The 16,584-nt window shown below is 41.6% G+C and overlaps 1 protein-coding gene across 1 annotated transcript in view; it reads right to left on the bottom strand.

Moving 5' to 3' along the window:
* Window positions 1-6,358: 6,358 nt before the first annotated feature.
* LOC128340209 (WD repeat and coiled-coil-containing protein-like) overlaps window positions 6,359-16,584 on the bottom strand; it is a 43,855-nt gene continuing 33,629 nt past the window's right edge. Inside the window, exons 2-3 of the mRNA XM_053285124.1 lie at window positions 15,099-15,219; window positions 6,359-6,525 (exon numbers count right to left, since the gene is read on the bottom strand). Coding sequence (XP_053141099.1) covers window positions 6,359-6,525; window positions 15,099-15,219 — 288 coding nt within the window. The remainder of the gene's footprint in view (window positions 6,526-15,098; window positions 15,220-16,584) is intronic.

Raw genomic sequence — 16,584 nt, 5'->3', positions numbered from 1 at the left:
CGGACGTGCTTGAAAGCAGCAGGAGGGGGAGTCGAAGGAGGTGGGTCACGTGCTGGTGCCTCCGGGGTGTGTGCGTCTTGCCGCCCTCAAAGAGAATGTGGCCATTTTGAGCAGCCCTTTATTTCTCTTTGAGAAGCCCTCAGGTGAGGTGATCCCCCCACCCCGGTAACGTCGTAGTAGTCTCACGTCTGGGTGAAAAGAGAGAGCGAGGTTTCCATCTTATGCATCATCTTAACCTAGGTGAAAGACGTATTGCTAAGCGAACACGTATGGGTTTTTGTTTTTTTTTAAATTACATCATTTCTACTCCTCCTTTCGTGAGAAAACGGTCGAGGCAGCTTCCAAGGAGGACAAAATTTGCAACAAATGAATTAAGAGCACAAGAACAGCCCTGCTGGGTCAGGCCCAAGAAGGCCCGTCTAGTCCAGCATCCTGTTTCACACAGTGGCCCACCAGATGCCTCTGGGAAGCCCACAGGCAAGAGATGAGGGCATGTTTATCCTATCGATGGATAACAAAACGGAGTAAAGAAACACAGCCACAGTAGCAGAAAATAATTCCACAGCCCGCATTAACGAAGACTTTCCAGTTTCCACAATCTAGGTGTTGCCGCAGTCTTTAAAGCGCTCTGTCTCTCATTGCCACCACAGCACTTCAGATAGAGCTATTAGGATCCCTAGGTATATATTTTAATTGGGGTTCCTGCTTTTTTCACTTTTATTTCCCCCAGGAAGGCTTTTGCAGTGGCAGCAGCAACAGCACTGACAGACAGAAATTCAACCAAGAAAGCTATCTGCAGCATAAGGGTGATGGGGAAAACATCTCTGTATCTTTTGAATTCCTGCCTGTCATGCAGCCATCCTAAGGAAGGAAGACTCTCTGTCAAAGAAAAATTGTAAGAATTTCAAGGGTGCTGTGTTTGTGTATTGGAATTAAGACTCACCTTGGAATCTGTATGTTACAGTATGTGTTGAGCAAGCCATTTCCTCAGACCTGCTTCACATGTTCAAATTTTTCACAGTAGGGGGAAAAATGTATACAGTATCGTAATTATAATACCCCAGGCTGCAGATCAGGCGGTGAAGATGTGCCTTTACCTCTTGAGTTGTATACCTTTAGCAAAATAGACTTTTACTCTGATAGTGATACAGCCTGTACACACACTTTCTGGCACACATTTAATTCATTAGAAGTAGATGAAGACTAGTATGGAGTGAGTCACATGGCCTACAAGTGTGTTTCTATGGTGGGGGGAGGCATAAAGCGGGGGAAATGCAGGGCAAAGAGGAAGAACCTTTCCTCTTTTTTACTCTCCTCAATCTGCTGCACAACTTAACCCCCCAGCTGTTTTTGGACTACAACTCCCATCATCCCCAGCCACAGTGGCCAACAATGAGGGGCTATGGGAGTTATAGTCCAGCATCTGCAGGAGGGCCCAAGTTATGCAGCCTTGAAGTTAGACAGCACCACAGCTGCCATTCTGCATGAGCTAAGAAGCACCAGACTCAAGTAGGAGGGCTGCACAATAGCTGCCCAGCCCTTACAGTGGTGTCAGGAGCCAATGGGGGTCAGTGTTCCCTCTAACAGGGATTTCCAGATGTTGACTACAACTCCCAGAATACCTGCAGTGGCTTTTGATTGAGAATTCTGGGAATTGTAGTCAATAACATCTGGGAATACCTGTTGAAGGGAACACTGATGGGGGTCTCCGGGATGCAACCCCTATGCTGATATTGAGACTGAATTTGGGCGAAACAGCTTGTCCCCTCTCCCCTTTTCTGGCCATCAAGTCATTGATGAGAGTGGGTGGGAAACTTGGCTTGGATAATAACTGTTGTCTGAAACCAATAATCCCTTTCTCTCTAGTCAAACAATAGGTTGAGGAAGTCAAACTGGACTTCTTCCTTTCGTTGCCCAGTTTTGCTATTCTCTCCCCTCCCGACTCCCTTTGACCTCTTCATCCAACATCTCTCTTTTTCCAGCTTCAGGCCATTTCCCTTTATCCTCATGGCCACCTGGGAGCATCAGGTTTTCATGGAAACATGAGGGCAATGGTGCTCATGCACAATACTCAGCTTCGGGGGAGGCGGTTGGTTTATTTTGTTTTTAAAGCATGTGTGTTTTTAAAATATAAACATGGAGGTTCCCCTAGTATGCAGGAACCTCTTCTGACTTCTCCCAGGACTTGTTTGGACACCCTCCTGGTCTGCATCCGGGACCATCTGTAGTAATTGTTTATAATTTAGAGATATTCTCTAATATGGGGCATGTCAATCCTGTTAAGAAAATTGTAATTTGTGGAACACATGCATGCCTAAGATTACATGGAGCTAGAAAAGCTAAGGAAGGCTTGATACTGCAGTACATATTTTTTAGTCACTCTTTAGATTAAAGTTGTGTTTTATGTCAGTCTTCATCATTCTGTTGCTTATATGTGTGGACACAAAAACATTACACATGCATAGGAGCAACTGATAACAGTAGATGACAGCCACAGTTAATGTGAGGATTAAGAGTTAAAGCTATGAACTACTTGAACTCTGACATATTGCATAAACAGTATATGTTTTGTGTGAACAGTCTTAATGTGAATCAACAACTGTGGTCTTCAGCATCCTTGTTCTCTCTGCTCCATGGAGATGAATCCAAGAGTGGCACCGCCTGGTGCCAATTTCACTATTCTGTGCGTCTTTTGAAGGTCCAGCACAGTTTCTCATCATTAAAACAAAAACCACCCAGTTTTGATAGGGTAAACGCCACCACCCCTGCCTCTTTAAAAAGCTTTAATAAATAGATATTTACCAAAATAGAGCCTAGGTATTTTGTGAGCGGAGCAACACATTTCAGAATGATAAAATTGGACCAGATGGCAAACTTGCTTTGTGATAATACTCTGGAAAAGTGCTTTTCTCTCAAAAAACACACCTAGAAGGCTATGCAAAATAAGTTAGGGAACAGTGTCAGTTTTGCTAGAGAATTGGGCCTGTAGGCTGTTTTCAGTGATGTGAGCAGTCCTGGGCCCAGATGGAATAGAAATCAAATATTCAGTCCCCATATAGGTTATGCCAGTTTCCATTCCCTCCCTTTTATGCAGTGGACTTTTCCAGTGAGTTGTTAGCAAAAATTGTTCGTTATTAAAAGACGTCTGCAATGTTCTCAGATATACAATACTCACTTCCCCATATTTGTGACTAGGTTTGCCAGCTCTGACTGGAGCTATTCCTGACCTGAAGATTTCCCCCCAGTATTTTTTTATTATATTAAGCCATTAAAATCAATTATCAGCTTGTTGATTGCTTTCAATAGTCACTTGGAGATTGTAAATTTTGGAGACCCCAAGCTAATGCTGGGTGGTTGGAAACAATATGGGTCACACAATCACTCCTGATAAATGTGTAATCACTTATAATCACCACTGATAATGTGTAATCACCTATCAATGTATATCACTCCTGATAAATGTATAAAATTGGTTCCTAGTTTCCAACTCTAGGTGCTGGGTTTTTTATGTGGCTGAGACAAGATCTGAAATGCTTAGAATCATTTCTTCGGTGTAGGCTTCGGTGTTTGGTGAAGAAGTTATGTGACTGAAGAAGTTTAGCAGCATCTTGGAATATTCTTCAGTGTTGGTGGGGGAGCAAAGAGGCAGCAACAATACAAAGAAAGAGGAAAGTGAGAAGCAGGGGGAAGGCCATGAGCAAAGGATGAATGGGGTACAGCAAGGAAAATAAGAGGGGACAACAAGAGTGACAATAGGGAAGGGCTAAGGGCAGGAACGTTTCCACCAGGTACACCAAAGCACATGAGTAAAATATCACAGGCAATTATGTTATTTAAGAAGTAGCAACCTTCTTGTTAAGCAAATGGCAAATCTTTTCAAAAAATGGGTGCAAGGGCACAGACATCTCAATGTGTTTAATAATCTGAAGGCTGATCTAGTTCTGAGAATACATGTTTATAAAAATATAATTGCTGGCACAGATGCAGCATTGTTTCATGAGAATTGTGTTTTAACTATAAAAATATAATACAGCAGAGTAAATAGAACAGATTGTAGAGGCTGTTGTGTTAGATAATATATCTGAAGTTTTCTCTTTGAGGCAAATAGCAACTCCAGCTCCAGTGACTACTTCTAAATTAAAAAGAACAAGAAGCAGGACTCTGAGATCCTGTTCACAACTAGTTTGCCTCATAAGCAAAGTGGAAATGTAGGCTAGTTTGGTTTTAAATAAAAATAAAGTTTGAAATTACACAATAACTCCAAGGAGGGGATTCTCAGCAGCAATTTGTCTTGTAGCATATGGCTTTTAACATGTGTACATAGTATGGACAGAGTTCACAAAGATGAAGAAATGTTCATAAAGAACACGTGTCTTAAATAAATGTTTAATATATAGTCTAAGCCCTCCTTAACATTTTAGTCTATTTAGAATACATGCATTCTGTCATGTGAAGAATACATGTATGTATGTTTCACTATGTTTGTAGCAAACCAGACACATGTGTTAGCATGACAGTGAGGTTGTTCTCCTGAGCAGCTAAGCCCGGGCTTGGCTACCCATGGGAACTGCCAGGAGCCGACCAGCTCCCAGTGGCACCTCGCCGGCAAACCCATCTAGGGAGCCCACCTCTTGAATGAGGTTAACGCATTCCAGGTTACCCACTACAACAGCGGTAAAATGCTTCAGCTTGGCAGATCAGAATCAAAACGTAAATAAAAAGGTTAAAGCTGTTTGTTGCGCAAAGCCACCAGCAGGGAGGAGCAGTCTTTCCTAGCCTGCGTAAAACTCCTACAATGGGAAAACAGCTATTTTTTGTGCCACACATGCGATGTTATAGGACTGTAACACCGCAATAAAAGATGACATTGGAAACAGCACAGGGACTGCGATGTCAAAACACAGGCAGTACAGAAGCACACTTGGGAGGACACATATTGACTCTGTTGTAGTGGGTAATCTGGAAAGCACCATTAAGGGAGTGAGCACTCCCTTAACCCTGTTTACCTGACCATATGTCAACACTGGCTGCTTTCAGCTGATACTGAAAAACCCAGCAATGGGTACCCACCTGTTACTGGGGGGGATCCCCACAATGCACCACACACTGACACACTGCATTGTGGGATTTCCAGGGGCCAGGACAATGCATCCTGGCCCCCATGCTTCCACATTGCCAGGGGCAGCAGCGGAGCGTCTGGGCGTGCAATCCATGTGACCAGCACCAACAGGAGAATAGTCTTCAGGGGAGACAAGTTTTCCAAGGCTTCCTCCCTGCCCGCCCGCCCACCCTCACGCTTGATCATGAGAAAGGCCCCATTATATATGTCATGCATGCTTTTTCCTTCACAGAAGTGATATCATGAAGGAAAGTGCTGTTTGTGGAATGACCCTATAACAATACAAAAGAAAATATAGCTGTACAAGAAAGTACACAAACAAGATTATCTTGCCTCATCCATTTCCACATTGCAAAAGATAACCCACAATGTGCATCTCTCTCTCTATGCATGACAGATCCAAGTCTGTAACCTGCAGTTGAAACTGAGTCATTCTCCTTTTTGTCTTCAGTTATGGAGAAAAGAGTCTGGGAGAGAGAATTATTCTGTTTCAATCTTAAACCTGATTGCTAAAGATCCCACAGAACTGTCCGTCCTGTTCCCAGGAAATGCCTGCACGAAAATTTCCATGAGAGATTGAAATATTGTGTGTGTATGCAGTCTTCTCTTAGTTCTTTCCAAATATCCTTTGTGCAGTATCATCGATGGAGGTATGTGTGTGATAATAAGCTGAGGCTACCTTAAACAATCATGCCTCATTGTGCCAGTGTTAAATCATTTCTAAAATTATGCATTATTTTGACATCTCAAGAATCTTTACAGGAAAAGAATTTGCCAGCTCATCAAGCTGGCAGAATCTTTAGCAGAAATGTACTTCAATAATGCTAGCTTTTCATGCACAACACATACCTTGAATTTAGAGTCCTCTGCCTTGCAGATAAATACAGGTATAACCTATATTTAATCTATTTTTAAATGAGATTGTCTTAAATTCAGAGTAGTCTTCTATTCAGGTAAATCTGGTATATCATCGCATTATTTACCAATTTTCATGAAATTTCTTTTGGCTCAGTATTCTCCATCACAGTATCAGGAATCCAGGTTTGTAAGCAGAGTGACAGGTGATGCATTGCAGACATGATGCACTAGATTTCATCCTGGAGAATGGATTGCTTGGAGGACTAGCTACTGTGGAACAAGTTGCATGAGTTACATTTAAAATGCAGTCAAATGTCCTGCAGATTATTTTCTACCCATGCATTTTTTCTTCTGAAAAATGTGTTTTTGATGGTTGCCACATTATGTCACACTGCTTGATGGTTGTGAGGAAATGTTTCTTTTGCAGAAATGGCTTCCATGAGCTTCCAAACTATCACTTCCATCCCTTATAATTATCTCTTGCTTTGCTTTAAATGATAATGGAATAAAGCCTTCACTATCTGCAGTCAGAACAATCCATGAAGAACCTAGAGGAAGAAGAAAAAGCATCAGGGTGTGTACATGTGTATGTGTTGTTACATTCGGTGAGCAAACACCTGCCTGCATTTGGAGTAAACCGTGTCGTCGATTCGGTGTCAACTCCTGGCGCCCACAGAGCCCTGTGGTTGTCTTTGGTAGAATACAGAAGGGGTTACCATTGCTATCTCCTACACAGTATGAGATGATGCCTTTCAGCATCTTCCTATATCGCTGCTGCCTGATATAGGTGTTTCCCATAGTCTGGGAAACATACCAGCGGGGATTCGAACCAGCAGCCTCTGGCTTGCTAGGTAAGTCATTTCCTTGCTGTGCCATTAGGTGGCCCGCATTTGGAGTGCACAGCCTAAATTAGTATTTAATTCTGCCCGCCCACCCACCCAGCCATTTCTGCAGTATCACAAAGCTACAACAGTAATTATGCTGGTGAAATTTTTGAATCAAAATGGAGAACATACAGCTCTTACGATGCATCTTCCCTTTCTGGTACTAATACTGTACATAATGAGGGTATTCACACATGCAGCCTTACCCAGGCCAAGGCAGCCCAGCCTGGGTTAGGTTGCATGTGTGAAACACTGGGAGCTAGGTCACTCCCAGCGCTGCCCGCCCACTTTTGAACCCACTGATCGCCACTGAGTCAAACGGCTCCCCCCTGGCTTGCCGCCATTTCTGGCTTTAAGCCAGGGTGACTGAGTGGCCATGCTGAGTGTGGCGGCTGCTCTAATGAGAGCAGCCTCAGCACTCGTGCCCCGGAGCACCGTGGGATGCGGGAGGGGGCAGTCCTTCCGCTCCCAGCGTTTCCCTTCGCCACTGCTCATGTGGGCACGCAGCACAGTGAAGGAAAGACTGCCGCCTCTCATCTGCTGGGGAAGGCAGGCGAGCTCCTGCCTTCCCCCCAACTCTTCAGAGCAGCCGCAGAAGACCGTGAGTATAGCCATACTGGCTTATAGATAGGTACTTCTGTATAGTGGCTATGGTGTGTGGGTGGGTGTAAACTAACTCTCATGGTTACTAAGAAAATACTGGCCAACATGTTCCACAGCATAATGCGGGTGGTTCTGAATTGCCTGTGCTGTTGCAACCTCCTTAGGAAGCACCAATGGTTTTGCACAAGAGTGCAAATACTTAAAGTAATGCTCTGCATTTCTAGAACTCTACTTACATTGGAAATAATGGAAGTACTGCTCATGAAGTGCGAGCATGCTGCTTTAAGTATCCACACTCTTGGACAAGAGCGGCACATTTTTAGGAGCCCGCAGGAGTGCGGCTGACGAACTACTCCCATTACACTGTAGAACATGTGGGCCACTAAGAATGGGAACAAGAAGGCAACCAAAACCAAGTTTATTATTACGTTTTTCAGCTACCTTGATTTCTTAACTCAGGCATCTAGATTTTTGAAAGAGTAACTGAAGATTTTCACAGCCATATGTGAATATGATAATTTAATATTCAAGTATAAAGGATAACAAGCATTTATAATTTACCCACTTTATGGGCAGGATGGGGCACAGTACTCATATGCTGAACTTGCTTTCTAGCCAGTTTAAAAATTTGCCTCACTCCCCCTGCCCCCCAATTTAGCTGCTAGTAAACTAGGAGTTTTAATTTTTTGCACATGTTAATTAATTGATATAAGCAATGGGCAATAATGAATATATTTCTGTGAGAAAGGTAACAATCCAATTTGCAAAACAAACAAAAATGTGCTTTGAATAGTCTGGGACTATTTTGAATCAGATTGTAAGAACACTTAGCTGTTTTCTTTCTTCTCAGATTCATTTATCAAAACATTGTGTAATTCAGTTCTGAAGATGTTATTGAAAAAATACTCTATATGACACATTAAAATTACAATATTTAATGGATTTTGTGACTATACAACTGCTAACTGAAAGAATTTAAAGAACATGCAATTTACATGCAATTTCATCAAACTAAAGATAAACAAAGCATTGGTGGTTGTTTACTTAGTTGTCTTATCTTTCCTTCAGTGGGCACAATCCAGAAACTTTTTGGCATGTGAAATAGCTATTTCTTCGTGCAAAAGCTTTGAGCAAGGAAAATCAGGCTATATCCAGAGGATCTAATCTGCATGTGAAAATCTATTTCATAGGTCTGCATGTAACGAGTGCACCTGTACATAGCACTATACATGTGTAGCCTGCTGGATAATGGCCAACATGACATTCATCGAAATGCCAGCATTTGGGACCCACTGGAGCACATGAAAGGCAATCCCAGTGTTGTTGTTCAAGAGCACACTTGTGTCTCAATTTAAAACAGTACACACACAGTTGCACAGCACTAATCTCATGGGTAGTCCTCATTTCTTACTCCTTCACTGCAAGTACTTCTACCTTACATTCCAAGGATGTAGGCTCAATACAGCCCTAGTTGAACAAGATGTTAATTTGTAAATAATTGTATGAGAATGTGGATGGAGAGTTAAATTTCATGCCTATTTGAATGTGATGCATTCAAAGCAATGCAATGCAGATGGAGTCCAGTGCATTCAAATGTACATTTGACCTGTGTACTGCCTGTGTTTCCCATCCAGAAAGTGATATGCTCATGTAAATCGCTTTATATGTGTGGATCTCCTTAGCTGGTTCAAGGTGATTTGTCTTTAGAAGTAAAGTAACCCTGCTAACTGGGCAAAGAACTACCTTTTCAAGTTTTGACTCTCATATTGATCTGAACCCAAGACTAGGTTTTTTTTTGTTGTTGTTTTTTATTGTTAAATTTATATACCGCCTTTCATGAAAACAATCCCAAGGCAGAATTTAAAAACAAGATTGTAAAAATAACACAATTAAAATATTAAGCTAAAATTTTTCTAAGTTTTTTGATGTTAGATTTTTTTATTTTTATTTTTGCAGGGGAGTGGGTCATCTTAAATTCAGAATCCTGTTCCTTTCAGGTAAATGCAGGTATAACCTATTATAATAATAATAAATTAATTAACTTTTATTTGTTAGCTGCCCCATAAAAATTGTTCTCTGGGCAGCTTACAACACAAAATTAAATCATGAGATAAAAACACACAACACATTAAATCATAACAGACCAAAAAACGGGTGGGGAGAGAAAATACAAAATACAATACAAAACAATTTAAAAACATTTTTAAAAAATCAATTACAATCAGATCAACATTTTAAAAAATTAAGTTGCCTGAGTGAACAAAAAGGTCTTTACCTGGCATCTAAAAAAATTCGATAAAGCCAGGTGAACCTCACTGGGGAGGCTATTCCATAAGGGGGGTACATGCAACCATGGAAAAGTCCTTTACTTTTTAAAGGGGTCATCTTAAATTCATAGTTGTCTTCTATTTGGGTAAATATGGTACCTAGTAGTGGGGAGAACAACTGTCCCTATTCAGTCCAGCATAGTGTCTCTATGCTGTGGAGGGCTGTCCCTCTGTGCTTCTTTTTAGATGATGAGCCCTTTTGGGACAGGGGATACCCTTTGCATTTCTTTGCTATATAAACCATGTTGAGAATGTTTTGTTGAAAGCAATATATAAATATTCTTTAAAACAACATCAGTTTATTCTAATGCCAAGTCATTTATCATTTACCACACCACAGTATTTTTCAGTGCTATTTTTCATCCAGGACTTCCCAATCTATAATTCAGATTAAATTCAGAATCTAAAACAAAGGAAGTAGAACTAGACACCTGCTAGAACTAAAACAAAAAACCCAACAAAAGTCTACCAACAGCCCATGTATAGAACTGTTATCTTGTATAGAATTTGTGTCTTGCACCTAATGAGAGGTGATGGGAAAACAGTAATAAACTCTGCTCTCTAGTTATGTATGCTTTTAGGAAAATGGAAACAAAAGGAATTCTTTTGTTGTAACACTATATTTGAAAGCATACCTGTAGAAAGCTCTCTTTTTCTTATATCTGTTAATCAACCACGTTTACAAGCTGCCTTGCTCTTTCATGTTGTCTGGCACGTCATAAGAAGATTGCTGTTACCAGCCATGAACTTTTAATCTTTAGTTAATGCCTTCTTTCTAAATCTGGACAGACTTTGGATTCTATAAACTCCCTTGTGCTTGTGTGTGTGAGCAAGTGCATGTAAACCTACATAATTACCTTGCTAGCCAAATATGTAGAACATATTATCTAATATTGGAACATGATAAAACACTTTCAAAACTAGATATTTTACATCCTGTATTAAGTGCAATTAAATATTATTAAGCCAGAGCCACCAGCACTGCTGTATTAGTGGCCATGCCTCAGTAGATAAGAATGAAATTTATAATTTTCTTTCATTTTAATTCTAACACTAGCACATTTAAAATGCACAAGAGTATATTCACCTCTGATATAGTTCTTTTTCTTCATTTAATTATAATTGTTTTAGTCTTTAGCCATAATAAAGAAATTCATTCAGAATGGTTATAAAGGGTTATTTTGGCTTTTTGTCACAAATCAGTGAGTGAGCTTCTGTACTAATGGTATACAACTGTAATCATAAAGAGAGGATTAAAGAGGTGTGTGAGGGAGAGATGGAGAGGACCTGTGTTTTGCATCGCTTTAGCCTGGGATATATTTTAAGGCTTGAACACAAGCATGAGAGTTCTCTTTCAAAAACTTAGGGCAGCATTCAGACTAATACCAGTGTGGTGTAGTGGTTAGAGTGCTGGACTAGGACCTGAGTTCAAATCCTCATTCAGCCATGAAACTAGCTGGGTGACTCTAGGCCAGTTACCTCTCTCAGCCTAACCTACTTCACAGGGTTGTTGTGAGGAGAAACTCAAGTATTGTAGTGAGGAGAAACTCAAGTACACCGCTCTGGGCTCCTTGGAGGAAGAGCGGGATATAAATGTAATAATAATAATAATTAATAATTAATTAATACTGCCCTCGCGTAAGGGAGGGGTGATTTTCACTTTGCTGCTCCCAGAGCCTCTGGGGGGGGGGGAATTTCCCTAGCCCTCAGGGACATATTTTCGGGGCAGCAGTGGAAGGGTTTTTTGTTTTTGTTTTTTTGTTTGGTGAAAATCACTCTTCCCCCTTTGTGTGAGCAAAGTTTTCTTAGGTGAGGGCAATGTCATTCTGGGTGCTTGCCATTAACACCTTACTGGAGAAAACTAGTAAGAAATCTGGTTTATGGGAGGCAAGTGTATCCGAAAAAGAATCTGAGGGATTCAGAAACATCTATAATTTTTAAATAAGCTGTTGGCCTGATCCCATAAATATAGGACAACTGACCAATTCTATACATTCTGATTTCAGAATGGCATCAAAGAGTTAGATTTATTATTTGTTGGGTTGAATTTAGAGGCTGTGACTTTTGCTGTTTTTCCAGATTGAGTTAAGTGTAAATAACAGCTTTTAAAAGAATTGGTTTTGCAGATTTGGTTGCAGTATTGCAGAGCTGCCATTGTTGCGTTACATGCATTAATTGCTTCTGCCTCACTCATAATCTTTTGTCAAACTAGTTTTGTAGGTGTCTGTAGTGCTCTAAAGGGTACCCATAAATAATTGAAATTATATCAAGTGACACGTTACACTGATGCAATCAGTGTTAATATTTTATTGTGACTTCAGCAATGCCTAAAGCAAGGGCCCATCCAGAGACAAAACAGACATCCTCCTTTGAGGGTGGGCAATTCTGCTGCATCTCTGCATCAGCAGAGTAACGGAATGATCCAGTCATATTTGATGCAGAGACATAACAAAACTATTTGCCTTCAGCAGAGATTAGAAGGAGACAAGTTCAGATTCTTAGGCACATCATGCAGAATTGCAGTGGGAACCCTCCTCTGTGGAAGGATGCTCTGGGGCCGTATGAGCTTTTAAAGTTCTTTCTCAGAGCACACAAACAGTTCTGTTGCAAGACAGTCACTACTAGTGTAAGATAAAGTGTGCTGTCAAGTCGATTTCGACTCCTGGTGCCCAAAGAGCCCTGTGGTTTTCTTTGGGAGAATATAGGAGGGGTTTACCATTGCCTCCGCCTGCACAGTATGCGATGAAGCCTTTCAGCATCTTCCTGTATCGCTGCTGCCCAATAGCACAAGCAGGGGTTTGAACTGGCAACCTTCTGCTTGTTAGTCAAACATTTCCCTACTGTGCCACTTAAGGTGACCACTACTAGTGTACCCTATGGATAAGCTGAGCCTGTATTGAACATGATGATGGCATATATGGGCATAACACACACTCTGGCTACTATTTTTAAAAGACCCAAATTCTATTTTTAGAGATGAATCAAATTCCCTATTTTTAGGGATCAACCAAATTAATCTATTTTATGGCTATTCTGTCTGCAAGGCATCCGTCACACTTTCCCACGTCCCACAACAAAGCTTTCCAATATATTTTTGTGGTATATTATCTGACATACCCCCATGTTTCCCCCCCTGCTTAGGTGCTAATAAGTCCCTGCCCCCCACGCCCTTGCTCCTCCAGTTTTTTGTACAATTTATCAGAGCTACTGGCATTGTACCAATTAGGGAGAAGTTGCTCCTTTTGCTCCAGGGCTGTGGCTGGTTCATAACTATTATATTTACCCAAATCCAATACAAGGTCCCCTCCCCTTCCCCGTTCTTTCCTGTTCAATATAGGGGAGTTGTCTTGAATTCAGAGGCCTCTCTCTCTCTCTCTATATATATATATGTATAGCAAAGCTCATCTATTAATATTGTATATATATAAATATATAATAGAAACCAAAATCTCACGTGTTTGTAATGAATTGTGTGTGTAAAATGTAGAATATGATAAAGCCACTTGCAGAAGACATAGAAAGAGGCTTAAAATGTTTGCCCTGCTGCTGAGATGGTCAATAATGACATATTTATAGACACGGATTAGATTGTTTAGGGACCAGAGTAAAAAGACATTTCCTTTCTGACTGCTTTCTAGTTTGATAAATAAATCACAGGTGCAAGCGGTACAAAAGGCAGGAATAAGGAAGATTCACATGACCAATCCTGGGGAGGGCAGGGTTCAACCTACTTTTCCCCGGGCGATCAATATTTGTGTCTTGGGCGCGCGAGCTGTGCGCCCACATGATCCATGCTGCCAGGAGCAGCACAGATCACTATCCGCACTACTCTTGGCAGCATGGTTCAACAGAGGTTGTGACTCGTTTTCCTGGCCTCCAGAAATCCCACAAGGCATCGTCCAAGGAGCGCAGTGGATATGTGGAACTTCACTTTCTTTACTGCTAGGTGAACATACTTTGGGTTGGCTTTTGTACTTGGTGGTTGACTATACCTCTGATATATCGTAGGGGATTCCCTCATCAGATGGGCATTCTAGGTGCCCATCTCTGTATCTCCTCGGGTTGCATGCAGCCCAAGGAAACACATGATCCTGGCAGTGGGATTAAGGGAGCGTTTCCTCCCTTAACCTCAGCTAAGAGCCAGGCTAGGAAGTGGGGTTAGGCTGGGCGGGAGCACTGGGATCTGCACGGATCCAGCACTCCACACAAGCAGCCTAGCCTAGGCTAGGCTGCGCATGAGAACAGCCTCTCGGTACGCTTCTTTTTGCTTTCAGCAAAGATTCAACTAATCTAAAGTACTGAAATCGTAACACATGTGAAAAACCTGTTGACAGTATCACTGGGTATATGGTGCTTTTCTGATAGAGAATGGTATAAGGTTGTCAAAAGGCCCAGTAGGAGTAGGTCTTTATTTCAGTTACTTAGTCCAGTTAAGAGAGGCAGCAGATTACTTTGACTATGGGATGGCTGTAGAACCACACTCAAGATCATCTGCGTACAGTCAATTGTGTCTTAAGAGCAACATGGCACCAATTAATGTTACTATGGTACTCGACTTGTCTCAGTACTGAGAGCTTGATAACCATACAAATGTAGTAATGGGGAGTTTTGCTGCAAGGAGGAGTCCTTTAATCTATATTTTTTTCTGAACATGATTTGTCCATGTGCAGGTGACTGTGGAAAGCTATGGGGATGTTGGGCAAAGCAAGTTGATAGTTGGTCACCGTCAGTGCTAGAGACACCCACGAATAAGAGTGTCAATGAGGAGCATCAAACCAACTTTCTACTTACCTGAACTGTCCCCCAAATCAACAGAACCACAAATATGATGCTACTTACAGGCCAGTTTTTTGCGGGGTGGGGGGGTGTCATGATCAGTGTTAGCCAAGAGATGAGCCAGAAACTACAGCTCTGTTCAGACATTACGTTATATATGTGAACACAGGTGCCTGTGCACATATACATAGTTTTGTGTGAATGGCTATATATGTGTTCATTTTAAAAGTGAACCTGGGTGCAGACCCCCTTAAATGAAGGGTACAGATAGGAAGTGTACTACTGTGCATGGAGCATAAAGCGTGAATGCATACAAATCTGTAAATGCATTGAACAGAACATGATTTTACACTCTGAGAAAGACTCAGGCCAAGCCTCAGCAGTGCGTTCAGGGATGGTGTGGACTGAACATCATGTTGAAGGATGTACAGGTAAATGAACCTTTGATTATATAACCGCTGTTCCAGAAAAGACAATTTTCACTGAATAAATACTTGTAATCTAAAAAATGAGTAATTAAAGAGAACCTACCATGTTTCATTTCAACAACAGGAAGATCAAAAAGTCGTTGGACTATACTCAGATGAACCTTGCCATCACAAAGGAGAACAGTTCTTGTTTCTTCCGTTACAGCCCCAGTTGAAAAATGCTTCTTCAGGCACATAACATACAGAAAGAAACACTGCGTCAGAATTCTAGTGGCATTCCTTTTACATTATTGTTGTTTATTCCCATAAATCACTATTGCTATTTCTTCCCCTCCATGCTTTTACATATGCAAGGGTTGCAGCCTGGGGTACTTCTGGAACGGGAGCCAAACGGGTTCCTACCTCTGGCAAACTCCCAGAGGTGGAGTGTGTCCCCTCTTAACAGTGTCCCAGTTTGCAGCCTGTCCCACAGAATAAAATGTGAAGCCACTGAGAACTAAATGAGCATTACATGCGTGGGAGGTGGCACAAGCAGTTTTACACGCCCGTCGGTAAGAGGCCTATAAACAGCTCAAGACTTCCTGAAATATGGGGACGACTGAAGGGTAGTGGTGAATCTCGGAATACTGCCGATCCGATTATTTTGGGATCGAGATGAAGTGACGCAGGGAGAGCATGTGTATAGAAACTGTGGTGGGATAGGAGAAGAATCAATGTTGGGTTGTGTAGAAGTGGGACTAGGGGTATGATGCCTGCAAGCGTAGCAGCTGAAGAGATGAGAACTGAACAGGTACATTCACTCAGAAAGGTGTAATGGAGGAATATTACAATAAATTCAGAAGGGTTTTATATAATAAAAATTTGGATTTTTATGCTTGCATGAAATTATAATGTAGTAAGCATCTCTGGCATGTGGCATGTTCAGTGTTCTTTAAAAACCTTTTGGATGCGGGCGATTAGAAGATATTGGCTGATATCCTGACTAATGCTGCACTTGTGCAAGGATGTCGCACTAGTGCAAAGCTGCTGCACTAGCTTATTGCACTCAGTCTGGAGCCTGCCTAGTGTTGTGCTAGCACAATCATGTTTGCACTTGCACAACCGGTGTGAAAACTGCAGCACACCTCATCTATTTTTAAGGGAACCTCTGCACAAGAGTGCAATTTCTAAAATTCCTGTACCTTTGTGCAGCTATGCGATCTTCTTGCACTAGTCCTGCTCACTGCACAAGCGCAGCATTAGTCAGGATGTCAGCCATTTTATTTTATTTTACAAATTTGCTGGTTCTGGAGCCAGGAGCATGATTGCTCAAGTACCCAGCCTTTATGAGGCAGGAGAAAAGTAGGATGCAAGTGCTTCAGCTGATTCACTGATATGCAGAAACATTTATTCTCCATGAGGGGACAAAATCTACCCCTCACACCAGTCAGTTTACCAGGGGCTGGGATCAGGTTTAGCCCCGCTCCATAATTATCCCCCTTCATTTTATGCTTTATAAATTAATAGTACCATTAACTCCCATGGGGAAAATGTTGGCTTGTGAGCAGTGTTCCTTCTAACAGGAATTCCCAAATGTTGACTACAATTCC

Source organism: Hemicordylus capensis, chromosome 1 (assembly GCF_027244095.1).
Source record: "Hemicordylus capensis ecotype Gifberg chromosome 1, rHemCap1.1.pri, whole genome shotgun sequence".
NCBI lineage: Eukaryota > Metazoa > Chordata > Lepidosauria > Squamata > Cordylidae > Hemicordylus > Hemicordylus capensis.
The sequence above is the reverse complement of the archived record's forward strand: the minus strand, read 5'-3'. Positions and strand labels throughout refer to the sequence as shown.